Raw genomic sequence first — 26,570 nt, 5'->3', positions numbered from 1 at the left:
ATGCTGAATTTCCAAAATTGTTTTGTGACTTTAAATGTTAAGAATTCATATGAGCATTCTGTACCAACCTCTCCTATCTACTGTTGTATTTTACCTAGTACTCAGCTCACAGACTACTGGGACAAAAGATCTACGACAAGGTTGAAACACTTGGGCAAGTTAACCTTTAAGCCTTAGACGGCTACACATTCCGTGTTACTGCCCTCAGCAAAAGTAGAGTGCAGAAGTCTTTGCAAATTTCACCTTCAGAGACAATCAACAACAAAGTGTCTGTTGCCACAACTTTACTTCAAAATCAGAAATAGTACACATGTCAATTTAACCCTAATTTTAAGCTTCTAGTAATACCAGAAAAGACAAAACTCTAAATTTACCTCCATTTAAACAAACTCTATCAAACTTTGGGATCAATACATCAGTTTTCTGCTCAAAATGTTGTTTCTTTTTTTAAAGTCTGCCTCTTCAAAGAGCTCCCACGACCCATGTCAAATGGCCAGTTATAATGTTTGATCTAAAACATTGTTTTGTTTGAGGAAAAAAGGTAAAATTTAACTCTATGTTCAAATCCAGTATACTACCAGACTCACATCTATTGGCCCAATGACTCATAATGCTACTCGGTCATTGCTAAGAAAATTACTACTTTGATTCAATTAGAACATCACCACCAAAGGCCTTAGCAGCTATTATTTAACACCTACAGCCTTTAATACCAGACCTCAATACTGAAAGCTTACTACTTCCCAAGTAGTAAGCAGCAGTGTTTCAGTTTTAAAATTCACTCACATAATTGCTTTGTACGTTGCCTCTGGCTATTACAATACATGAAGACTATACCAGGTAGGCCTTCAAGTTTGCTGACCTTTTTTTTAGCTTGTTTGTTTTCACCTTAACAAATTAACCAATCCCCAGTTTTGTAAAAAAACACAGGAGCCATCCTCTTATGGTAAACATTCATGAAGGAGATCTAAGACGACCATATGACTCCAAGCAATATATAGCTGCAGACACAAGGACTGCATTCTTACGCCACTTGAGCAAACAATTCACTAATTTTAGAATTCTTTGTAATTATTGGATAATTCCGAGAATCTCTGAAGACTTTAACTTAAATCAAAATTGCCTTCTAAGCAGGTATTTGGAACAAGCTGTATATATCTACAATACACAGATATCACTAAGACAATTACTTCAATATTCTGGATGTTATTTGCTTACTTTGAATGTGTACTCCAAATGTTTGTCAGCTCTTTTCCTTGGTACTCCTTTCAGGGTTATCTTCTCAATGTGTACAGCTGAAAGAAAAACACCTTATTGTACATGCCAAAATTACAGTCTGAAAATGTATCTACTTCCCTAGCCACTCTGAGAATCACTAATGCTATTTACTGACTCACACAACCCCACTCTTTCTCGGATGCTATTTTTCTATAACAAACTGCAGGGGGCAGGTGAAGCCTTGTTCTCTGTAAAGTATTTTTCTGGACTGACTAAAACCCTTCACTGCAGATAATGGAAATCTGTATGTTACCTAAGAACTTATTTAGACAAAAATTCACATAAATGCGAGAATATAACCACTATAAGTGAAAAGACGATAAAAGGAAGTAAAAAAGCACTGATAAAAGCCTTCCACATCCACATATCTGAAATATTAAGTATTATTGAGAGCAAACTAAGGCAGAAGAACCACATTTCTGAAAGGCACTGAGGTGGAAGGAAATGCTTGGGGAAGGCCTGAAGGAAACAGAAATGAGCGTTAGCAACCAGAATATGAAGAGGAGAAGCAGAAGGCTACTACAATCATACTCTAAAGAGTATCATTAAATTGAATTGAAAAGGAAGAAAGGTACTTTAAAGTACTTGCTATTTTAACATTCCTTGTTAACATTCCTTGCCCATAAGTCTACCATATTCAGAAATAAGCAAGTTCTAGCTGTGACGTGGTAAGCAGCAGCACCCTATGGCTTTCAGGGCCTGGAAATTTTCTTGAGGGCACGTAACATTGTTCAGGTAATACGCCACATAAAAAATCTTATGTAGCCGAGATGGGCTTTTCACTTTTCCTGCTATGCTGGCCTAAGAATTCAACAAGTTTTATTCCTTTACAAGCACATCTTTACATGTGAAAAAAAAAAATTATTTAAACAATGGTTTGATCAGCCCTACACCATCAATGCTTCCTTTCTATGCTTTTGAAACTCCTTTTTTGGGGGAAGGTGGGAGAAGGACTACGGCATAACATGAGGTTTGGTACAGTAGTTTCTTAATAGCCAATGTTAAAATTGACACCATCAGCTGAGCTGATATTTGTAACTTAATTAAAAAGTTGATTCCCATGGCTGGAACTGAGAATAGTTCTTTAAGTTGCATTTCACTACATGTATACGTTTAACATACATAATTATGGAAACTAGCACTGTTAACATTCAAAGACAAGCTTCTTTTCTAATGAGTGTGTGTTTATTTTAAACCATTCAATGTTTGCAATGCTAAATGTATTTGTCCTCAAGTATAAAGAAATTTTATTACACACTGTAGTACCTTCAGCTTCCTTAACTTCTTTTTGTTGATGCTGCATGTTTCATCATAGTAAGCGATACAAGAGGTAATTACAGTGTTGTTGCTGCACAGTTCCACAGTTTCAACAGACAGCTTTAAAACTGCTTCCATGATCACATTTTAAATATTCTAAATGGCTACACCGAGAAGAAATGTTTGAGTATACAAGCCATTGAGGCGTGTTATGTCTCTACATCTATTTTGGACACAACACATGCATTCAGGAAGATTAAGTCAAGCATGTATCCATGACACTGCTTTCACTGTAAGTCAATATTTCTAAAAACCATATTTATGATAGCTGGAAATAAAACCCCTCTTTTATTATCAGTGTTATTTCTAACCCAGTAGATTTCTGTAGCAGGGACTCTCTATCACATACATACATATCAAATACCACAAAACTATTCTGATCCTTCACTGTAGTTTCTAACTGGTAATACAAATCCTGAGAAATTTAACCTCTTTGCTAGATTTAATAATTCAGCTTTTCTGTGCTTCCATTACTTAATTCAAGAGCACTGCTAAAGAGAGTTTCTAATTTGTGAGTACGAACACTTTGAACTCTGTAAAAGGATTTGAAACAGGTTTGTTTTATGTAATCTGCCATAATCTCCCTCTGTGTTGTTTTTTGGGTTTTTTTCCTGTTTTGTTTGGTGGTTGTTTTTTCTTTTTTGCCTTTTTTTTGAGGGGGAGGGGTTCCCAAAGAATTAAAACTCTCAAATTGCCTGCCTTCAAAGTGTAATTAAATCTCCATAGTACAGACAAAAAACATATATGAAGACAAAAGGAATAGCAATAGCTTTCCTGGGTTGCCAGCTCTTCACTATCTGTAGGATAGCATAGACTAATTTTGAGGAGTGATTTGCTAATCTTGTTGGAGAATAAAGGGTAAGAATAAATCTGTTTTCAATAATGATTATTTCTTCAAAGAGAAGAAACTCTGCTGGCAATTGCACAGACGAGTTCTGTTTACGCTCTGAAGCCTTGTTCTCATGCTCCCTAACATAGCCAAAAGACGATTGACTTCTATGCAAAGCCTCTCACTTCTCCGAACTACCACTTCTACAAAATCTCCTAATGTGTGTTTTTTAGTTTTGGAGTTTTTTAAGACTAATCAAATACGACTGAATCAAGTGGCAAAAGCCATCTGCTGTTTCACAATATCTTCATGTTAAGTTTTGGTTAAAAAAAAATCTAAACACTGTTAATAAAATTGCATTAAAATTTTCTTGTTTTCTCCCAAATCCCACTTCTTTTTTTCAGGAGGAAGCCCATTTGCAATCAATTTTCATGCATGCAGTCACTAGTAGTTAGCAGCTAACAAGAATGACAACTTGTTATAATAAAGAAAAGACCAAGTAGGTAGCAGAGCAGCTATTATACTTCCCAATCACTGCAGTTTCTCATTCAGATGAACAGCAAGACAGATGCAAGATTTCTACAACTCCCAGTACAGTTTAACATTAAAAAACCCTTTCAAACACAATCTCAAACATACCTTCTCGCTGAGGTCTATGGGAAGCCATTGGTAGCCCATCGTGAGGTGCTGTGGTTCGTTCTAGCAAACTGGTCTCATTACTTGACATGCAGTCACTATGGGAAAAGTCATTCTAAATTGAGGAGGAAAAAAAAAAAAAAAAAAGCCTTATTAGGATGTGTATTATCAAAGTTTGCATTAAACAGCAGAAATGACCAAAAACCAAGTTCCTTATTTGGTATTCTACAGGAAAAAAAACCTGAAATTCTTGACAGTGGCAAAAAGGTGGCCATTAGCCATTTCAGTTCTTACTTTTTAAATTTATTTATTAAATGTCAGCTATAACCTCCAGTGTTTCACTGACCTTATTTTAAAAACAGAACAGAGTAAGGAACAAATCATGTGCCTTCAGGGTACCTCAAGCTGGACAATACCATCAGCTCGGAACTTCATTGCTAATTTACTGTTAGTATGAACTCTGTCAATCACTAACCTGTGAAGTCATCTACTTGCTTACACTCTAAACATATTCTCCTCAATTATATTCATGCACAGTATCTTCAGCCTGCCACCTTTAATATATAGGAAACCAGGACATATGGCCCTAACAGCTAAATCCATGTACCATCTTACTAACTAAACATTCAGAATGCAACCAGTTGCCATCAGCACCCTCTCTTCCACGGAAAAAAGGACAGACTGAACACTCATCTCCTGCCACATTTGTTTTCAGACTTCAAAATCATATGCCAAGAATTATTACTGTTTCAACACAACGCATAAGGAGGGACAGAACAGGAAAACATGTAAGACAGATAACATGGACAGGTAAGAGAAAAAAGAACAAACTAGGCTAACGATGATAAATTGGAGAAAAGTATTAGATGAGCATGGACTGAAAGTGTTATTTCTAGGGTAACAAAAATCTGCATGATTTTCCCCAACGTAAGATTAAAAAAACATATCAATTTACATGTTCTTCAACAATCAGGTCTTGTTAGAAACCAAACTGACCAACCAAGCTAAAATTCAAACTGTTTTAAAATGTCTGATGCACCATCTTTTGCCAGACATGTTGACTTCAGAGGCAACTTGTTTTGCCAGCTCACCAGTACAATTCACGTTTCAAGAAAATGACAGACTGCCTTTAAAGATGTATCCAGAGAAAACTAGGAAAGTTACTAGTGAATCTACTTTAAGTGAAGCACCTCTATTTATCTGTAATAAGTAGCATAACATCTGCGCTTAGCAAGTACCTAAATGCCATCAATATGTAAATACCATATCGATGGTAGCAGCGGTGGCAGCAGCACAGAGTGGGAGAGAAGGTGGTTCCTTCTCTGTTTAACACCACAAATGCTGTTTTTTATTAAGCACTGGAAGCTAAAACAGAGGGTAGGTTTCTTGGGAAAGCTTTCAAAAGCAGCAAGTTAAACAGAGGACATTTAATGCACCACAAATATTTAGCAACTGGTCTGCATGAAAATAAATATCTTATTAGTAACCTTATACAACAAATAAAATACCTGGGAGAAATTAATACTTTTTTGAGTAGATGTGTACTGAAAGTTCAAAGTCCCTTCCTCTCATTCAGGATGAAGAACATGACTCCACTGAAAGACATTCATAAAAGATGGGTAGAAGAAAATACAAACCTTCAGAGAGTACTCTCATTTTTAAATATAGGAAGTTTAAGATTTTGGAAACAAGTCCCAGAATACATGTAGGGGTTTTTTTTTTTTTCTGAAGGGCTTGTGCAACATAACAAGACAAACCAGCAGCCAAGACTAGTTACGTTGTTTGGCACAGAAGTCCCCAAGACTGTCACATGAGGCAGACCAGAATAAGGAAGCACAGAGGTGTCAAAAGACATTGGAATCCCCTTGCCGTTTGTGAGTTCTTCAATGAATTTCTCCAGATTTGACAGATGTACCAGCTAAAGCTGGCTTCATCTTACTAAACCAGCTTTACGTCATCTATAGTGACATAGTTTAGGTGGTGGCCTTGGCAGTCCTGGGGTAATGGTTGGACTTGATGATCTTAAAGGTCTTTTCCAAGCTAGTTGATTCTATGATTCTATAGCACTGGTACTATTGTGGCAACTCCTAACAGTACATGCAACTCATTTAGGACCCAGTAAGTACACAGGCATCAAGACTGCCATGAGCATACTGTTGACTTCATCAGTCACATCAACAGCAGCACACAACTAGCAAGTGAACATCTATGTGCCTTCAGACCACACTGCAGGTGGGCTGAGAAACTGAATGACATTTTAGCTATTTCATCTAGCAGTGTATGGTTTGTATCCTACCTGTCAGTAATTTCAGGTTTCAAAGCAATCAGATTTAAAACGTAGGAAATGCTTTATTTTGTCAAGGTAAAATTCACACCACCCCCTAGCCACTCAGTAAACAATCTCAGCAAACTTACCAAAACACTATTTCATGCTTCAAACATCTAAAAAATTATGAGTGCAATGTTAGACATGGAATAAGAAAGGAAAATAGCTGTGTATCAATGAGGCTGCATTGTAACAGCTTTAGCATACTCCCAAGTTTAGTTTAATACACAAAATAAAAATACCCACAAGCATGCTCTGGAGAGCGCTTTCAGATCTCCTCAGAACTCCCACCGATCGTGTTGTGTCAGACATTTCACAGTAACTGTGGACATAACCAAACCCAAGTACTTCACTTTTCAAGTGTTAACTCCTGGTCATGCATTATTCACAAAACTGTTGGCATTTAAGCATTAAAGTTACCCTGTTAAAACTGTGACTCATTTAAGACCGTCCATAAAAAGCACTACTACTATGACTAACTGCTGTGCCCAAACTACATAAGCTAACAAGTTTAGCATGTATTTTGGTATGATAGTGAATGTCTTCCTGACATGAAATCAAACAACTGAACCAAGACTTCTAGCAAAGATCAATGTCAATTCTTTGGCAGAGGTAAGGTCTTCCTTAAACTACAGCCATGCACTCTGCCAAAAGCACTTTTGTATTTTTCTTTCACACTGCATACAGAAGACAACAGACATTTGGATTAACTCTGACAGAGGCTCTCAAACTATACAATTTCTTTTGCTTTTCTAAGATGTCTTTTCCCACCTCTGAAATCATCAGCATAAGAGCTGAAGGCAATGCTTCGTTCATTTTAAGGAACAAGTTGAGACTTCCACCTAATCAAATACTCTTTTTTTAAAATGAACGAATGGATCTAAACCCAATAAAATGTAAAGTCAGACCTTCTTTTGCATTCAAAGTTAGGCTATTTGTTTTGATTAACAGAAAAATAAATTACAGTCTATTCTAATAAATAACTGCTAGTTAAGAAATCAAAGAAATCGCAAGCAGTTTTTAGAAGAAAGGTGTGGTAATCAGATTGATTTCAAAGAGGTACTGTGCTCAGCTCATGTCAAAGCAGCACTAAATATTTCTCTACACCTTCTAATACCAGAAAACTACTTCTTACCTAGAATATGTATCATCTTTGTAACAGTGTTCAAATATTTTTGCAGACAATAACTCTAGAATGGTTACTTTTGGCAGCGTTCTATACCAAGTGAACTACATCCACATTTGAAGGCTCCCTCTAAACTGCAAAATACTACAAGGTTCAGACCTGTATTTAAACAAGTCCTGGTACCAACGATTTTATAAATCATCATATCTGTAAAGAAGTTCGTAATTTATTCACTTGAAAAATGCTTCACCTAGAAGGTTAAACCTGTAATGTACTGTGTGCACTCCGAATGACAGCTTTCACAATACCAACTGGAACACGGGAGGAGACAGTAGCGTAATCCAGGGCAGTCATTGCCTTAACTTACAGCCTGCAAGGTCTGCTCCAGTGCCAGCTCCAGATCGTATCTTAAGCTGCATTACAACTCCTCACATTTGGTGTTAGCTACTGTGACAGTCCTACATCAAACACTCCCAAGTAACTAAAATACAAGTGGCATTGTCAAAGCAGACACCTCCAGCACACAAGTGACTGGAAAGTCTACGCAGCCTGGAGGGCCAATGAATATTAGGAATGACACCGCAGGTTGCTACCTGATGCCAGTCACACTACAAACACAAGTCCTTTAAAACTGGGGATGGTGACAAGGAGTTCCTGACGATGGCCATACTGTATAGAGCTAATAGTGCTAATCGTTTCCTGCCAATGTATAAAATGTATTCACACAACGCCTGCAAGTGTAAAATTAATTCTTGCATAAGCCTTTGACACTGTAAAGCTTTCACATGCAAGGATTCACTGCAGCTCAGAGTGCTGCTTCTAATGATTAAAATACAGTGAAGCAAGAAATGTGGGTGGCCCCAAAGCAGTTGCCAGATAATTAGATAATCACATAGATCTTTGTGACAGGCTAGAGGATTAACTACGTTTGTCCTTGAAAGTGAAACAAGCTAAGAGAGCACTCTAAAAATTGTCTGCTCTCACAGCCTAGACAAGAGTTTTGTATCCAGGACATCTTTCCTCATATGGTTGAGAGCAAGTGCCATCTTTTAAAAACCACATATCACTTGAGATATTTCCTGGGACCATATCATAGAATGATTTGGGTTGGAAGGGACCTTAAAGATCTAGTTCCAACCTAGTTCCAACCCCCTGCCACAGGCAGAGGCACCTTCCACTAGACCAGGTTGCTCAAAGCCCCGTCCAACCTGGCCTTGAACACTGCCAGGGATGGGGCAGCCACAGCTTCTCTGGGCAAGCTGTGCCAGGGCCTCAGCACTGACATAAGAATTTCTTCTTTATATTTCATCTACACCTACCCTCTGTCAGTTTAAAGCCATTTCCCCTTGTACTATCACTACATGCCTCTGTAAAAATTCCTTCTCCATCATTCTTGTAGGTCCCTTTCTGGTAACGGAAGGTTGCTATACGGTGTCCCTTGAGCCTTCTCTTCTCTCTGTGGGACAGCGTCAAATGCTTTGCACGAGTGCAGGTAGATGACGTCTACTGCTCTTCCCTATCCACTTACACTGTAACTCCATTGTAGAAGTCCACCAAATTTGTCAGGCACGATCTGCCCTTAGCGAAGCCATTCTAGCTGTCAGCAATTGCCTCATTTTCCACATGCCTTAGCATAGTTTCCAGGAGGATCTGCTCTGTGACTTTGCCAGGCACTGCGGTGAGAATGACCAGCCTATAGTTCCCCAGGTATTTTTTTTTTACCTTTTTAAAAATGTGGGTTATATTTCCCCTTTTTTTTTGTCAGTGGGAACTCCACCGGTCTGCCATGACTTCTCAAATTTAACGGCACTTCATCCGCCAGTTCCCTCAGGACCTGTGGGAGCACCTCATCAGGTACCATGGACTTGCGCACCTTCAGGCTCCTTAGATGGTCTTGAATGTGATCTATTCCCACAGCGGGTGGTTCTTTGTTATCCCAAGTCACAGCTTTGACATTCTGTGACTTGGGTGATGTGGCTGAAGCACTTAATGGTGAAGACTGACGCAAAAAAAGTACCTCAGCCTTCTCCGTATCCCATGTAACCAATTCTCCCGTTTCCTTCCAGAGAGGATACACACTTTCCCTAGTCTTCCTTTTATCGCTGATGTACCTATAGAAGTTCTTCTTGTTGCCCTTGACATCCCTGGTCAGATTTAATTCTATTGGGGCTTTAGCTTTCCTAACCTGTTTCCTGGCTGCTTGGAAAATTTCTCTGTATTCCTTCCAGGCTACCTGTCTTTGGCTTTCACCCTCTTTAGGCTTCCTTTTTGTGTTGGAGTTTGTCCAGAAGCTCCTTGTTCACTCACGCAGGCTTGCTGGTGGTTTTGCCTGACTTCCTCTTTGTTGGGAGGCATCACTCCTAAGCTTAGGAAAGGTGATCCCTGAATATCAACCAGCTTTCTCGGGCCCCTCTTGCCTCCAGGTCTTTATCCCATGGTATTCTACCAAGCAGATCCCTGATGAGGCCAAAGTCTGCTCTCCTGAAGTCCATGGGTACTTGTCTGTAAGGACGAGCACTAAATGCCTAAGGTGGAGAGCCATCCTGCTCGGAAGGATGCTGCTCTGTATAATTAACATATGTGAGCTGAGCAAATCTCAGCTAGTCTACACATGACAGATGTCCAAACTCTGCCTTCTATTAATGTAGACGGCTGATCAAGAAATGTCATGCTGGTAGTGGTTTGGCAATATGTAATGAAATCTGTTATTTGATAGCCTACTAATCATCATGAGGAAATGATTGATGCACATAAGTCTTCTGATGCTTGCACTGCACTTCCATAAAAGAACTATTCATGCATCAGCTCTGATGAGCACTAACAAGGGAAACCTGCTTACAGCAGCTGGATCGCTTGATTAGTTCTATGTGCCCAAATATGAAAGCTTATTTTCCTGCAAGACTTCAGAAAATGTACTGTTAGGGATAGTACTACTTAGCCTTGCAGGCTGCGCAGATGTAAACCGGCACAGCTCTTCCATTCATTTATAGGTGGGAACTGGCAAACAAAACCAGATCAAAGAAAGCATCTTGGAAGAATCAATGTCTAACACATGATCATGAGCTACCAACTACAGCATCTGTACTTCAGAGAAATTTGAGTGATGTCAGAATAACCATCAATAGTGCCAGTTCAAAGACCAAAGCCATGATTTGCTTAAAACAATCCGTACAAGCTACCACCCTTACTGCTTCACAGCTGTGATACACTGATACATAGCTATGTAACCATGTTAGCACAAAGGCTAAACATCACCTCTTAAGAAGCAAGTCAGCTGAAACTGCACATGTACTTGTGTGCTGCTAAACCCCCTCTTGATGACAACAGCAGCAGAGGACTGTGTGCCACTACATCTGCACCCTACCACCTAATTCTTGCTGTTGCTTGGATACAGGAATAGAACATTCGCACCATCTAATACTTAAATGGAAATCAGCACACGGATTTAGTAGTCACAAATGCAAACATACAGGGCAGCAATGCTTCAAAATCTGTTTAATGTTGACAATTGTGATGCAACAGATTGTCTCCCATGCAAAAAATCCGCTACTGTCTTGGACAAGCTACTAGCTAAATGCAATATCAAGACTTAAGACAATTGCCCAACTGACATTGCTGCCAAGTTACACTTCAGTTCGCAAGCTTCTGAACTACACAATGGCACTGTCTGGCTGGTTTGAGATGCAGAGAGCTGTCCTACAAGACTAAGAATGGAACTGGCCTCAAGATCTGGCCACAAAGACCTACCAAAAGTTCTCTCTTTTAGCTGCAGCCAACAATCAACTTAAATGCTTACTTGTTAACTTGTCTTTTCACACGCAGAATCAACCTCCAGAACAATAATGCTTATTCCACGTGGAATCACAGGCTGGAGAAATGGGCAGACATGAACCCATGAAGTTCAACAAGGGGAAGTGCAAAGTCCTGCACCTGGGGAGAAACAACTATAGGCACCATACAAGCTGGGGCCTAACCAGCTAGAAAGCAGCTTTGCAGAAAAGGACCTACACATATAAAAATGTACACATATACATCTGAAGGGAGGGTGCAAACAGGCTGGAGCCAGGTTCTTCTCAGCAGTGCCAAGTGGCAGGACCAGAGTCAAGAGGCACAAACTGAAACCCAGGAGTTTCCCTCTGAACATCAGGAAACACTTTTTCACTGTGAGGGTGACTGGCAGACAGGCTGCAGAGTCTCCATCCTTAGAGATACTCAAAAGCTACCTGGACACGGTCCACCATCTCCGGGACCTCTGAAGACCTCCAGAGGTCCCAGCCAACCCCAGTCATTTTGTGGTTCTGTGACCAGACATAAAATCCTGTAATACGTGAAATAAAAGCCTAACTGGCTGAACATACAGTTCATATGGGTAATATGCAACTGCCCTATTAACTTGTACCTAGAAAGCTGGACTGCATAGACAGAACACACAGTTGCCCGAGAGTACTTCAAGGCATATTTGTTTAGTGAAACTATTTTAAGAGTTGCTGTAAGAGGCAGCAACAAAACACTATGAGGGAGACAAAAACCTTTTGAAAAAACATCAGCTGATTCAGGGAGGAAAGGCACACCATATGACAGCTTCGGCAATCACATATTGACTAACTTGTAGCAAGGTGAAATCATGACAACTTTGAGACAAAGGACATACCGACCGCTTAGGCAGCATTAACAACTTCAGCTATCAAGGCCTGTGGCAATTACACTTGAAGTACCAGACATGTCAGCTACAGCAACGATTTACAGTGCTGGGGGAAACACAGCACATCTTTCTCCATGTCTCATCTACATCTGAGCTTTTAACGGGATTTAAACCACAATTTCAGTCCAACCTAGCTAGCTCATGACAAAGCAGGGAACTTGAAGCTAAAGCCAGCAATGCAACAGTCCAGATGTTACAGTATCACCAGTTGGTTGCTCATCCAACAACTTTGTGTAAGTTCAGTACTGTTACAATTCTATGCTGAGTAAAAAGAAAATTACTTGAATGTGTCGTTTCAGACGAACACAAAAAATTCTTCTCACAACAGTCTAGGGTGATGGTAAGATCTAAAAAACATATGCCCCTTACAAGTGGTTCACTGAAGTACGATTAGTACTGGGATAAGACAATGCCTTCATTACTACTTTTAACTACCAGCAGAGAGTAATATGTCATGTTGTCCAATCCTTGAACTCAAGAGATCTAAGCAGCATAGTTTAAAAGTATTCTTTCATGTATGGCTTTCCGAATAACAGAAAATCTGTCATGTTCTTATCTCGCTCTTAAGACACTTCCCAAGGCATTAATTCTCCTTTCACTATTAAAAGTATTTTTACTTTCTTCTCACAAAAAGGACAAGATTAAGAGGTTGAAGAAAGGCAAGAAGCTCACAAAGGAATGCAGTTTCTAGCCAGAACTTTGAGCTTGTCCTCTACAAGCTTCAGCCTCTGAAAGTATAAACCCTTAGATTCGGAGAAATTCACCGAGTTTTGGAGGAAAAGCAAACATTTAGTATCAATTATAGTTAACGGAAAATCAACTGTAGTGTTTGCTAGGGCAGCTATGGCTAGACACTGATATTCGCAAATAAATGAGATGACAGATTTAAGTAGTCAGAATCCTACAGACTTCAGTTGTTTCATAAGTACAGCCATCTTACTGCTGCTGTCTGCATCCTCTTCTGCAGCTCTAAGAGCTGAAAGCCCTCGGTACTCCAAGCCCAGTGAGATCCTGCTATCTACAGATTAGTCGACATTGGGCAACACTCAAAAGCGGACCACAGGTTAACAGCAGCAATCTAAGTGCACACATTAGGAAGTCATGGCTATATTTTCAATGCCCTCAGTGCTCATTTGATGTTGGAGAAGAAACTGGCATGGATTAACCCTAGTATAAAGGGACTGGGCAAGGCTACAAACTTGTCCTAACACCTCGTATTTAGAACAAAATGACTAAAACAACAGAGAGCAGTGAAAGTTTTTACTCTGCAATTTCCTGGAACATTAGCATGCACATTTAGCCAGAAGTCCTTCATTTCAGGCATTGTCTTTTATCCAGTTATTACTTCCTTTCCGGAAGACTTCCAGCAATGCTTCTGGAAATCCTTAACTCCAGTTTGGAGTCAGGGAAATTCCTGTTCAGAGGCAAGGGTGTTAGGTTCGCTGAAGGAGCTGGAGTACTTTTTATCTCAGTAGGCAAAACTTCTACATTTTCCTCAAGCATACCACCATTTACAAGATTTTTGCCAAGAGTAAAATGACGTTTTCTATTTTTCTGTCTCTTATTTAAGCCAGACTCTGAAGACACACTTTTCCTTAATTCTATGTCACTAAAAAGAGTACACTGCAGCTTCAAAATGGGATTGCCTTTATTTCTGTTCCCACAGACAGAGCTCTTTGATTCTAAAATCAAGTTCTACTACCTTGTTCTGCTGCAAATGGCTGAAGATCAATTATAAAAGCACTCTTCTAATTTGCAGACAAAGTACGCTATAAATAGAAGCCTACTAATAAAAATGCTCTGTAAATAGAAACCTTCCCTTTGTTTGTAAGTAGAGACTTCTTCTGTAAATAATCCTCCAGCCAGCTAATTACAATACTAGTCAGCAAACCATTATCTCCAGGAGATCGAGTATTTCAACAGAACCTTAGTTCTATTACCATCAAGTATGCCTGATTAAATGTTCCACTGTCTAACGCAAGCCACATATATTACGTTAGCACATATTCAGATCTCCTTCGGCATTTCAGTGTTCTGACCTCAGATCTTGGATGGGATGGAACAAGATACAAACAGCTTTGATACTGATGCACTTATTAAACAAATATAATCAACACAAGAATTGAGCCATGTGATCTGTTGCTTAAACCAATATACATAGTGGTATCAGCAGACTCGTTGCACATTAATGCTTGCTTTATGACTACAGATGCAAATGCTGCTGATTTATTCTTACACTTCAACTTCAGATTCAAAGTTCATATTTGGCACAGCTTAATGTACCAATGACTTTTCTTCCAAAAGGTGTTATTACAAACTACATGTTCATTTAAAAATCTGTGCATGGTATAGAGTGTTTCTATACCATTCTTAAGAAAAAAACAAAACATTTCAGAACAATTTCTTAAAGAAACAAAGTTTATGCAATTATAAGGCAATCCTACCCCTAGCCCAGCCCGCTCCAACAGTCCTTTCTCTTACAACCTTCGAATTTGCCAGCTAACTTTGTTAATATGTATCCCTATGAAACATTAAGTTCTCAAAGGCTCATTAAAATGGAAGACCAAGAAGAGCAGCAATCCTATTAATTGTTTGCCAAGAAGTAACTTTAATGTGTGCTCAATCTTACCAGATGGCACAGATCCTATCCAGAAATCATAATCCCAACCATGGGAAAAAGCAAACTGCTTTATGTTGTAGTAAATGACCCACAAATTCTTTCTAGGTGAACTCACCGTAGCTAAATGTTAAAGTTTCTTGAAACCTCAAGCCAGGCCATTTTGTTAGATACGCCACATGCAATAGCACAGTCCTTGGCCTAAGGAATTCAGAACCTCAACTTGACCAATGAACTACCTGGTTCAGCTCCAGGTCTGAACTCCACCACCCGTGTAGGTTGATGTCACACCACAGTGCTCGCCAAAGGTGCAGATTATTTCGGGGGTCATGCGAACAACAGCTCTGCTCCCACCTGCAGACTGTTCAGCAGGCTGAGCTCAGGAAGCCCGGCAGTGCCCAGGACGGGAAGCCCAGCGCTGAGCTAGCAGCCTTCCCGGCACACCGCTGCTCCCCCGTGGTTCATCTGCTCGACAAACCGGGTGCACCGCGGCCCCGTTTGGGACAGATCTTCTCGTAACGCCCCCGGGTCTTCCCAACTCCCTTCTCGCTCCCGTCAGGAGCGTTCCGGCTGCGACAGCCGCTCAGGAAGGCGGGAGGGAGTGTGTGTGTGTGTCTCTGTGTGGCGGTGTCACACCGCCCTCTCTCCCTCCCATTGGGCGGCCGGGAGCGCGGGCCCCTCCGAGCTCGGGGGGCGGCGGGACCCGCGCGTGACCGTGCCCCCGCGGCGGTACGCGGGTGCGTAACAGCCGAGCGCGGTCCCGTTACGCAACGCAGGGCGCCTCCCCCCCCCCCCCACCGGCGGGACGGAGGGAAACCGCCCTGCGGGCACGTGACCAGGAGCGCAGGCGCCGCCGCCATCTTGGATGGGGGCGGGAAGCGGCGGTGACCACTCGCCACCGCAGCCGTGGGCGGGGGACGGGTCCCGCCAGGAACCGGCCCTTCTGCACCCACCGGCACAGTGCGGACGGGCGGAGGGGACAGGGGCTGCGCCCTCACCGGGCGGGGAAGCCCCATGATCGACCCGTCCTCCCGCAAACAAAGCGAGAGGTCACCCCCGCCCCCCCCCCGCGGCCGCTCTCAGCCCGGGAAAGCGGAGAGACCGGCGGCCGTTCCGGGGCTCCTGGGGGTGGGGTCACTGTTCGCCGCGCGCTTATCGCTGGCTCTGCCCTCGCAGGTCGCGGCTGTCCCTAACGGGGAGGAGGAAGTTAAAGCCCTTCTTCCAGGTCCGGCCACTGCAAAACGTGACAGGAACCGCCCGGCCCGGGCACCTCCCGTGCCGCCGTGAGGCGCGGCAGCCCGCGGGCTGGCCCCGGGGGGCACGGCCCAGGCTGGGGCGGGCACCGCCACCATGGCGAGGGCGGGAGGTGAAGCTGTCGGAGCTGCGCGGCTGCTGCCGACACGGGCACGGAGCGGGTCACAACCCAAGAGGGAACCCAGCCATTCCGACCCGAGGCCGGCCAGAGGAGAATTCAAAGAGGTCTTTATGAACCGGTTTAGTTCACAAATGCAGAGCCCTGAAGGCACTTAAGTTTCAGAAATTAAAGGAGGATAAAAAGCCGGCAGACACCTGACAGGATTTTAAAATCAAGTCCAATTTAACAGTACAGCTGCATTTGGCCAGGAAAGTCTTTAACCGTGCTAATAACTCCATTTCCTCCAGTATCTTACCCGCAAGGGTCCCACCGCCCCTGTGAAAACAAACTGAAAACACTCAGCAGAAATCCCCTGATCCCTGTGTTCCCTGTCAGCCATCATTTCCCAGAAGAGGCTCTGCTGTATTCACAATTCAACCATTAGGAAGGGAAAAAAAAAAAAAAAAAAGAAAAGCCTACCTAAGGGGGGCCATTTTGGTCCTGTGCGGACTAGGGAATATGTGATGTGCATGTTCAGCCAAGCTGACTCGGGCCTCTCAGTGCTCCCCGAGTAAACAAAACCACCTCCACTTGGAAGGCTGCTTTTATGCCAAAGCCAGGATGCTGCACAAACCAGACTTCAATTCCAGTAGTCCATGGGAGCCTGATCTCTCAATGCATTTGGTGGGACACACTGAGAAGCTACCCCTAACGCGCCAGTTTCGGGCAGGAACTATGTTTCCTGTTACCAGCGCTTCAAACCCAGAAAGAACAGTGTCCGGTCTTACCACTTCCTGCCACTCGATCTTCTCCCTCTAAACATGGACTTCCAGGATTCATTTTGGGATAAAGCTAGACTTGATATAGGCCAGTGAGCCAAAATAAACACTTCTGGGACTTATGCTATGAATTCATTATGATTCCAGTACCATAACATCTATCCCACTAGTTTACAACCTACTAAATGTGTTTTGGCCTTAAAATGATACAAGAATTCACTTAATGTACTTGAAGGCTTAGAAATTCATGCAGTCTCCCCTGGGTACTCCTTAAGAGCATATCCTGTCTTTAGCACTCAGAAAAAGGAGCTGTTCCTTTCCTGTGGCAGACAATGTAAAACAGTCCTCTAGGGCTGGATGAACTGGACATCACTGCAAGTAAACTCAGAAACAAAATCCCAAAACCTGAACCCTTACTGCTTTGTACCTTTTTCAGTTTAGTACCCCATGATGTGTTTGGCTGAGCAGCCTTATAAACACCCCATCTTCCAGCCCTTTCTTCCCCTTTGCGTGAGAGGCCATCTATAGACCAGAAACTGCAGAGCTTCAAGGCGATAGCTTGGTTGCATAAATATGGGGCAGATTTTAAAGGCAATGCTTGCCAAGAGGGCAGCAATGAATGGCACTGTGGGAAACCTCAGTCTAAGCATAGCTGCTGCTGCATAGAATGCCTCAGTGCCACGCACTTGAAGTCTTCATTCTTGGTGACAGCCACCCTCTAGCAACAAGTGGCACATCTGTTTTCAAGATGTGCTCTGCTATTTCCTGACAGCCACCCAGAAAATCAGCTTTCCTCCGAACAGAAGCTCCAGTTGTGACATTTCAATTTGCTGCTTTAGTAGAATGATTACCACCCCTTCCCAAACGCCTTCAGCCACCTTACTGAATGTGGCTTTCCACAGAACCAGCCCTAGAGCCGCTGACCCCTGACTGCTACCCTGATCCCTGCCAAATCTCGGGGGGGGGGATAAACAGGTTCCACACAACAATTACTTCAAGGCATTCTATTATTTTAAGCCCTTGAGAATGCTCTCTTAGGCCGTATGGTTTCTAGCTAGCATTATTATTATTATTACTGCAAGTTTAGTCACGCTATTGCTTGCACTTCTACACGGTACAACTTCTTCAGTGGCCTACAGCGCAGGAGGCAGCCCGTCAGTACTCTGCACCCTGTGCTTCAGCAAGGCAGGGTTCAAAAAGCAGTGCTCCAGAAAGCATGGCAGGCTACAAAAAGCAGTCTTCCCTCCCTCCCTCCCCAATTCGTACTAGACACTCTACAGCAGCTTGTGGGGGTGGCCGGGGCCTACACTGCCGAGGGGATGAGGGGGAATAGGACAAGCTACCAGGCAAAACGGGAGGGGGCAGATCCCACGGTGGGGGGCTTCAGGGACAGGCAAGCGGCCGCCCTCAGCTGGGAGAAAATCGGGAGGCGGTGAAGGAAAAATGAGGAGCAGGAAACCGCCCGACGAGATGGCGCAGCGCGAAGAGGCTAGGACGCGGCGTTACCTGGGCTTGGTGGCGGCCGAAGCCATCCTCTTCCTGGTCCCCGCACAAGGCCCTCCGCAGCCGCTCCAGGTGCTCCCGCAGGGTGACCCGCTGGTGGAAAGAAAAGGCCGGGTGCAGCGAGGCCATAGTGAAGAGCAGGAGCAGCTCCTCCTGCGCGCCGAAGCCCAGGCCCTGTTCGGCGGGGAGGCCGGCCTGCCCGTTTTCCCCAGCTCCGTCCATCACCATCACCACGTCCTCCTCCTCCTCCTCGGCCCCCTCCTCCTCGGCGGCGCCCGCCCGGGGCCGTCGCGCCGGGCAGCTCTGCAGGATGGAGTCCACCTGGGGCAGGAGGCGGTGGAGGCGGCCGGCGGCCTCGCGGTTCTCGGAGCCGAGCAGGGCCAGGTAGACGATGAGTTTGGAGCGCACGGCCGGGTCGCGGAAGTCGCCGAGCTGCCCGGGGTCGCTGAGCCCGTTGGCCTTCGCCTCCGAGTCGCGGAGGCAGTGGTAGTCCTTGCGGGCCAGGTCTTCCAGGCAGGAGCCCAGGAACCGCAGCTCCAGCGGGTTGCACAGGTCCAGCAGCCCCACCATGAACTCCAGCCGCTGCGCCGAGCCCAGCACCAGCCCGAACCACTCGTACACCGTCTCCTTGTCAGTGCGGGCCGCCGCCGAGCCGGGCCCGCCGCCGCCCGGCGCGGAGAGCGCGGCGGAGGGGGGCGGCGGGCCAGGCCCAGGCCCCGGCCCCAGGCCGTGCAGCTGGCTCGGCCTCTCCAGCCCGCACCCCCTCCCCGCGGTGGCGCCCCCGCGGGCCGGCGCTCGGGGCACCTGCTGCAGCTGGAGGTGACAGTCCAGGGCACCGCCGGGCTCCTTCAGCCCCAGCCCCGCCGCGGCCGCCTCTTCCGCCGCCGCCGCCGCCTTGTGGCTCGTCTGCTTCAGGGGCAGCTTCATCTTCAGCATCCTCGGCGCGGGGGGGGCGCGAGCATCCGAGGGGGCCCGGGCGCGGGTCGGGGCCCGGCCGGGCGCGGGGCTCGCGGCCGGCGGTCACGGGGAGCCGCTCATGCTGCCGCGGCCCTGCCGGCGCGGGAGAGGCGCGCGCAGGGGCAACGGTCCCGGCGGGTGCGCGCGTGGGGAGTGGGCGGGGGAAGAGCGGGCCTCACGCGCGCGCGCGGCGGCGGCTCCCGCAGCGGATCCCCCTCCCCCCGCCTTCCCCGGCGCCCGGGCGCGCGCGCGCAGACCCGGAGGCGGCCGTTGGCGCTCGCAGCCCTGGCCGGCGCGGACTGAGTCCGGCTCGCGGCGGGGGGCAGCGCGGGGGGCGCGGCCGGCACGCGGCGGGCGGAGCGCGACTCTCCGCCTATCGGCGCGGCCGGCGTCACCGCGCCCGCCCGCGTGCGCGGCGGCCATGGGTCTGGGACGGCCTGTACGCTGCGCTCCGAGCTGGGCGGCCAGAGCCTGGCTCCTGCTTAGGCGGAGGCTGCTGCCGCCGCAGCACAGCTCGCCCCGCTGCTCGTTCCGTGCCGCCGGGCGGGCCCGGGCCACGCTATCACTCGTACTCGGGAGGGCTCTCGAGCAAGGGAGGCGAGGCCGTTTCTCGTCTTTTAACAAGTGGGAGCGGGCGGCTCCGGGGCCCGGCTGGCGCTGCGAGGAGGGGCAGTGCTGCGCGGGGTGGCCGCCGGGTCGTACCTTCCCCAGCAGACCGATGGCAGCGGCCTGACCGCTGGCTGAGCCTACCGTTTGCCTCATGAAATGCGGTTCCGCACGGAAATGCGGGCGGCTCGATGGCTCTCCTGAGACCACGGAGGGGCAAACCTCCGTGCGTCCTCCGAGCTAAAAGGTTTTCCGGAGATGAGGCCGTGCCGGGCTGATGATTGGCCTTCAGAGTGCCGGGGCACGTGGGTTTACCTACGGCTGGCAGCGCCGGGCCGAAAGCTGTGCCATGCCGGTGGAACAGCGCTAGTTACACGGCTTCTACGTTCCTAATCCAGTTGAAATTATTGCTGTTGTAAGATGTCTCACTTTTAAATTACTACTGTTACAGTACCATGTGGCTTTCTACCAGGCTGGTTTACAGTAGGGAAATACAGGGAATACTACAGAAAAAGGTACGGCAAAACAGCCTAGGGATAGTCCATCACGAAATACCAGGCTTGCTTCATTCTCATTGCCCCTGTTCTGTTCCCAACTGCTGTGATCCACAACGACGAGGAGCCTACAATTATAAGATTAAGCAGTACTCTGAGTAATCAGAAAGTTGCAACGCTCCTTGCTTTCCTTCCCACACATTTATATAAAGACGGTGTATTTGAAAACAGAACCAAGCATGTGGCCTGCAGAATAACACAGGGGAAAATAAAACGTGTTTTAATTACAGTTCTGCAAAGCAGCATCCCTGAACTGCTTACAGCAACTAAGTACAAATTGCCTGTGCTGACTTGCCCTTATCTGTGTGCCCAGAAGCCGGTTGTGCTACCATGAAAGAGCTTATCAAACGGCTGAGTAAATGTCATGCAGATTGTAACAACCTTGTGCGCATCGCTCGGGTTTGCCACGGAGCAGTCTTGAACAGCGGTTATATGCTAAACCACCACATCCTGCGTTTATATATATAATATATATATGCAGCGACGTATGTCTTTTGTTAAAAAAACCCCACAAGTAACTTGTAGTTAGCATATGTTAGGTTTATACACACCTCACTGCCGCTTGGTCCTCTTCTAGTAGCAGGAAGGGACTTGAACCCAAGTCACGGCAGCTCTCGTCGTTCATTAGCACCACAGCAGCGCTATCAATATCCTCAGGCATGTGGTTTGTAGTGGGGGACTCTTTCATCGCAGGCTGCCAGCAGTTCTTTGCAGGCCCCAGGACCGGGAGGGTGAAGAATCGGCACAAAAAGTCCCACAAACCCATTTTCTCTCATGCTGCCTGCTGGTTAGGGCCTGGCTGCACCCATGAATTGTTCCAGATCCCCACAGTTATTAGTCAAAGCAGCCATCACAATACCCCAGGATGGTATTTTACATTGTCATTATGAAGCAGTAATTCTAGAATTACAGCAGTTCTCGTCCTATCATCATTACGTATTTTTGTTTCAAAGAAAAATCACTGTGACTGTCTCAGGGGATGAGCCAAGCTGGAATTGTGGAAGCACAGAAACAAGGCTTGAGGTTTCTGCTTCGTAATTTGAACAGGTATTTAGTCTTAATAGAATTTGCAGGATCAGAATTACAATGGTCTGAATGTTAGAAATAGCATTTCCTACTTTAACAGCACGTGATTCAAATAAAGCATGATAGTTCCAAACAGATAACACCATGGAGAGTGGAAAGGAATTTACTCTGGGGGGAAGGGGAGGAGGGGGCTGGGCTGGCAGAAAGAGAAGACCTGCTGATTCATTCATAAATCCACAAAGGTGAGGTAAATTGCACATGCATGAGGGGAATGGTTGAAAGTGACATTCCCTGAGTCCAGAAAATACTTGAGCCTATCCATTTGTGATAGTTCCCAAGCTGATAACTTAGTTTCACAAATAAGCTTAAGAACCTGATTAACTCATCCCTTCTTAATTTCCTCTTTCTCAACGGCTTAAACTATGATACTTGAGAAAAACAGATGTGAAAGATGTGAAGTCAGGAAAGGGGTGGGGGAAGGAGAAAGTAAGAGGATTAGCATGAGAAAGGAAAAAGAAGACAAAGCTATTCTAAGTGAACTTGTGAGTATTGCAGTTGCTGAGGGAGGAGGTGGCAGCAAGACAGGGCAGCATGGAAAGAGAACTGAAACTCAAGTGCCGGAGAGAAATGAAAGTGAAACTCAGGGTGTGAGTGAAGAAGGACACTCTGGGGACACGCACGCACACTGACCAGGCCACACAGCAGGAGAGGCTCCTGTAAGATGTGACTTGCTCTGGGCAGCTGCCCTTGAGGCTTTTTAATGATTTTCGTAAGAAAAAAAAAGCACAGCTTGCACAGACCCTTCATGACTGTTGGGCCCACAGTCACACTGATGTGCAGTGAGCACGGCACAGCCTCAGAGGGAAAAACATGTCTGTAATCTCTAAGCTGAAAGCCACATGAACTCTGATGCAACACGGAGCAGCGGAGGAGCAGGCAGGACAGTGCTGCCCATCCAGGAGCCCCACATCCCTGCTCTGGGAAGTGGTGTTCATTGGAATGCAGGAGGGCTCTGGGCTCGCACCCCAGGTCAATGGCCAGAACTGTGCCACATGGAGCAAGATGCTGTGTCCAGGAGTCGCCATTGCCACAGCCGGATGTGCGGTAACAGCACCAGAGGCTTTCCTGAGACTCCCCCAGCCGCCATCTTTTCACCCCTACAGCATAACCCCTGTTCAGATTACCAAAGCCTCAATGCCTCCTGAGTGCACAGAGGCTTCATCACTGATGTAGAAACATTGTCCTCACTAATAGATCCTTCTGTGAACCTGGCTGCCGCGGGCTGCTGGCTCCAGTTTTGCTCCTGGGTGTGACCAGCACAGTTTGGATGAATGAGCTGTGCAGAACACCGAGAGACACACAAGCCAAGGAGCCCTCTTACCTGTGCTTTGTGTGTCACCACACCGTGCGCAGGCAGCCACAATGTGTCTTTTGAGCGAAATCACTGCCCTTACCGAGTTCTTACAAAGAGGTCGTCAGGATTTTGTTCAGTGGGCCTAAAACTTCTCCAGCAATGCTTTTAGAAGGGAGAAAGCCATTGAAAAGAATAAAAAGCACAACACCGTGACGCTGGACTGAATGCTGAAGCTAAAGGAGGAACTAACAAAGTAACCTTCTGTACTATCCCATACATTTCTTTTGGTTTTTAAATCATCCTTTTGTTTTTTGTTTGCTTTTTTTATTTTCAATATTGACTTCTGACCAAGGTCATCAAAGATTTTCCAATAATTATAGCTACATATAAAACCAGTTTCATAGTCTCAGTTTGTTCCTTAACCACTACTAAGGGTCTGCTAAAACTGGTTCGTAAGGATGTGAATTAGGTTAATCTGTACTCTGTTTAAAAATCAGACAGGGAGGCTGTAGGAGATAACATATATATATTTCATCTAGAGGTGTATATATAGATATATGTTCCGTATATATCCAGATTTATATTTTTTCATGTTGATACTGTTCCCCAGCTACCGTCTCTGCTGTTAGTGTTTTCGCTTTTACAGAAAGCTGTCACAAATGCTCAGTGAGGATCTTTGCATGGATTCCCATACTACAGGGTAGAAGATGTGTAAATAGGCAAACAAAAGGCCTCCTTCCCTCTGTTCTTCCTTTCTTCCCTTTCCTCCCTTTTCCCAGTCTGTAGAAAGAGCAGCTGCCTTTTTAAACTAAGTTTGCAACTGTGTTTAATTCACTGTCAGTAACATGGATTGTTGTCAGCTCTCTCAGCCAAACTCCCAAGGTGTAGGGAATCGTTTCAGGCAATGTCACACAAATGTCACACGAGAAACAACCTGGAAGAAAATACAAGTTCCCTGATAAAGCTTTGGGGCAATTTTGCTGACTCATGATTTGTCGTTTGTCTCACGATAGATGGCATTTTTGTGAGTGTCTTACCTTCTGTGAAACAGGAAGTAGTTACTGTTAGCCTTGAGATCTGGAAGAAAAGATCTTGAGAACATGGCAACTAAAAATATAACCTGACAAATCAGTAGGTTGTTATTACTTTTTTTTTTAATTCTTATTACTTCATTGGGTTTTGAATATTTGAGCTGGTTTATTCTTTCTTTCGGCCTCTTTTTCAGCAGGAATTGAACAAGCTTATATTTGAAAACTAAAGATACATTTAAGAAATGATATTTTGTCAATAAGTATTTATGGAATGAAGACAGGCCTTTTTAGGAGCTTATGTTCAATATGACTAGTAAAATGCAGCAGATGACCCATAGTCCTAATTGTGTTAGCATCCCGTGCAGGAATAAACACACAATTTTAAGCCCAGTTTAAGTAATTTAAACATAGTTTTGGGTTTAAAGTTACTGAAAAATAAGTTCAGTGTAGACAGAGGGTGTGTTCCCAGGATCAACCTCATTATGAAAGACTATTTCTAAAGTCAAAGTTGGTTATTCATTCGCAAGGGTCACCTGTCCCAGGCCTCTTCGGCAAGCCTGCCAATAAAGGTACTGTTATGAAACACGGTTGCAAATTGCAGCTCGCTGTTCCAGGGAAGCTGAACTGAGGCCGCCATCCTTCTTTTACATAACTGTCAAAGGTGAATGCTTACTATTTTCAGCTGGATGCAGCTCAGAAACATATGAAAGATGGAAACATTGCCGAGATGCCAGGATAGGGGGGCCTATTTCAGGTTCTGTGCAGATGGAGCAAGTTCCGTCTGCACGGCGTTCCAGCCTGTGGTACTCATGGCAGTCTGTATTGGTTTGCTTTTCTCCATGTAAAATAATAAATAAAAGTTATGAAGAGAACTTAAGGTGAGTTAAGGATGCAGTGGCACTGCAATATTCTTATCCTTTGGATCTTCTGGCCAGCAGTTTCCCTATGCTGATGGAAATCCTCAGGGGGATTTTACCGTCACAGAGCACAGCCTGCACTGATTTGAATGATGCTGAGTTCGAGCTGGTATAAGTCACACAGAACTGAAATTTGCACAGACAGCTACTACTTGACATAGATAACAATTCAGTTTCGAGGAGGACAGCAATGGGATTTTCAGCACCATTCAGCTCCAGGCTTTCTAATACTCTGGCAAGGGCAGTGGTGAAATGCCCGTGACTCCAGGGAGTTAGAGGTGAGCCATCGGTGTGTGCTTTCGCAGTGAGCAGCACATGAACTCCTGCACGTGGCACTCCATATGCACAGCTCAGCTAACGCCAGGGCTTTCCTGTCATGGGAAGCCCTGCTTAAATCGGACCATTAGAGAGAAGACCATTTAAGCACATGCCCAAACCAGTCTCTGTTCTAGTTAGCAGTGGAGTGCGTTCTCAAGTGTAAGGCAGTGAAATTTGAACACCTACACAAAGAAGAAAAGGCTTAGGCCACCTTAAGCATCTGATGAAAGTTAATTGAAATCTGTTCTGAAATGAGGGCTCGCAGGAGGAATGTGGGTGTGGCTCAGGCACGAAAAGCCTGAGCACCAGGCCTGCCTGCTGTTAGTCATGTACATGAGAATTATGTATGCAGCGAGCACCCGGGAATCAAACTCTCCTGAGAGCTTTATTGGCTGGATCATTTCACTATCTCCACACTGGGGCCGGGAGGAGTAGAAGAGCAACCTGCCGATCAAACCGTAAGGAGCCATCGTGTGCCCTGGATGTTCTTCAGAGCAAAACTCTCTCCAGCATGGACTCAAAGGTACTGGGGAAGAAGCGCTGCTTCCTGACCTTTAAAATGTGCAGTCACAGTCACAAAGACCAAGGGATGCCAGCCTGAGCTGCAGAAGAGTCATGAGTCACTTGTGAGATTTGTGCTGCAGAAGGAACACATTATCCCTTCGCTCTGCTGGTAGTGCCAGTCTCTTTCTGTCTTAAATGATCCATCTGCTGCTGCCCAAATTAGACACACAGCTCTCACCGTCACTGTGCAAGGCGGTCGCCAACAGTGCTGAGGGCGTTCGCCATAGCCCGAGCCTTGCTTAGCATCTCACCTACAGCCAGGGAAACCCCTCGTGCCAAGCGTGGCTTGTGTCCCACTGAAACCCTCAACTGCCAGAATCAATTCATCAAGGCCAGGACCTGTGGGTCTTTGCCAGCAAGCCCAGCTGAAGGACAAAAGGAGAGATCTTCCTCTGGGTTGTGAGTTGCCGTCATGAGCCTATGGACAAGACGGGGTCTGGTGGAAAAATAAACACCTCAGCTGCACCGCTCAGTGCTGCCGGAGGTGTGAGGTGGTCGGCTACTACTGCTCATTTGTCTTCTGCTACAAACAGCTTGTTTGGCTCAGGGCACACAACACCACTGTTCAAAAAATGCTCGAGCTTCAGCTCACCTCGGTACACTGTTGCTGTTTGTTTGCATCCACTGCTTGTGTTGACCTGAAAACAATGCAGAGCGCTTACCAGAGCAGGCGTTACACACTGCTATTCACCTATTTTGGAGTAGATTGTGAAAATATGTAAACCCAAAGAAGCAACCTTCACTTTCCTCATGCTCCACAACACGCACAATCATGC

The 26,570-nt window shown here is 45.4% G+C and overlaps 1 protein-coding gene and 1 long non-coding RNA gene across 7 annotated transcripts in view; one reads left to right on the top strand and one right to left on the bottom strand.

Annotated features, from left to right (window-relative positions):
- ZCCHC2 (zinc finger CCHC-type containing 2) overlaps window positions 1-19,580 on the bottom strand; it is a 46,078-nt gene extending 26,498 nt beyond the window's left edge. For 2 of the 6 annotated variants that reach the window (XR_003990525.1, XM_030479177.1), the window contains exons 1-3: window positions 18,471-19,403; window positions 4,064-4,175; window positions 1,219-1,295 (exon numbers count right to left, since the gene is read on the bottom strand). Coding sequence is in view for 5 of the 6 variants with exons in the window: in XM_030479177.1 (XP_030335037.1) it covers window positions 1,219-1,295; window positions 4,064-4,175; window positions 18,471-19,403 (1,122 nt within the window). In the remaining variant the exon portion in view is untranslated. Of the gene's footprint in view, window positions 1-1,218; window positions 1,296-4,063; window positions 4,176-18,470 lie in introns of all 6 variants that reach the window. The other 4 variants (XM_030479212.2, XM_030479185.2, XM_030479194.2 and 1 more) reach the window with 2 other exon arrangements.
- On the top strand, window positions 16,286-16,983 carry LOC115605185. Its single transcript, XR_003990531.1, has 2 exons — window positions 16,286-16,361; window positions 16,671-16,983. It is a non-coding gene; the product is annotated as an uncharacterized LOC115605185 (long non-coding RNA).
- Window positions 19,581-26,570: the final 6,990 nt, after the last annotated feature.

This window comes from Strigops habroptila, chromosome 1, assembly GCF_004027225.2.
Source record: "Strigops habroptila isolate Jane chromosome 1, bStrHab1.2.pri, whole genome shotgun sequence".
Classification (NCBI taxonomy): domain Eukaryota; kingdom Metazoa; phylum Chordata; class Aves; order Psittaciformes; family Psittacidae; genus Strigops; species Strigops habroptila.
Note: the sequence above shows the minus strand (reverse complement) of the source record. Positions and strands in the feature narration are given on the sequence as shown.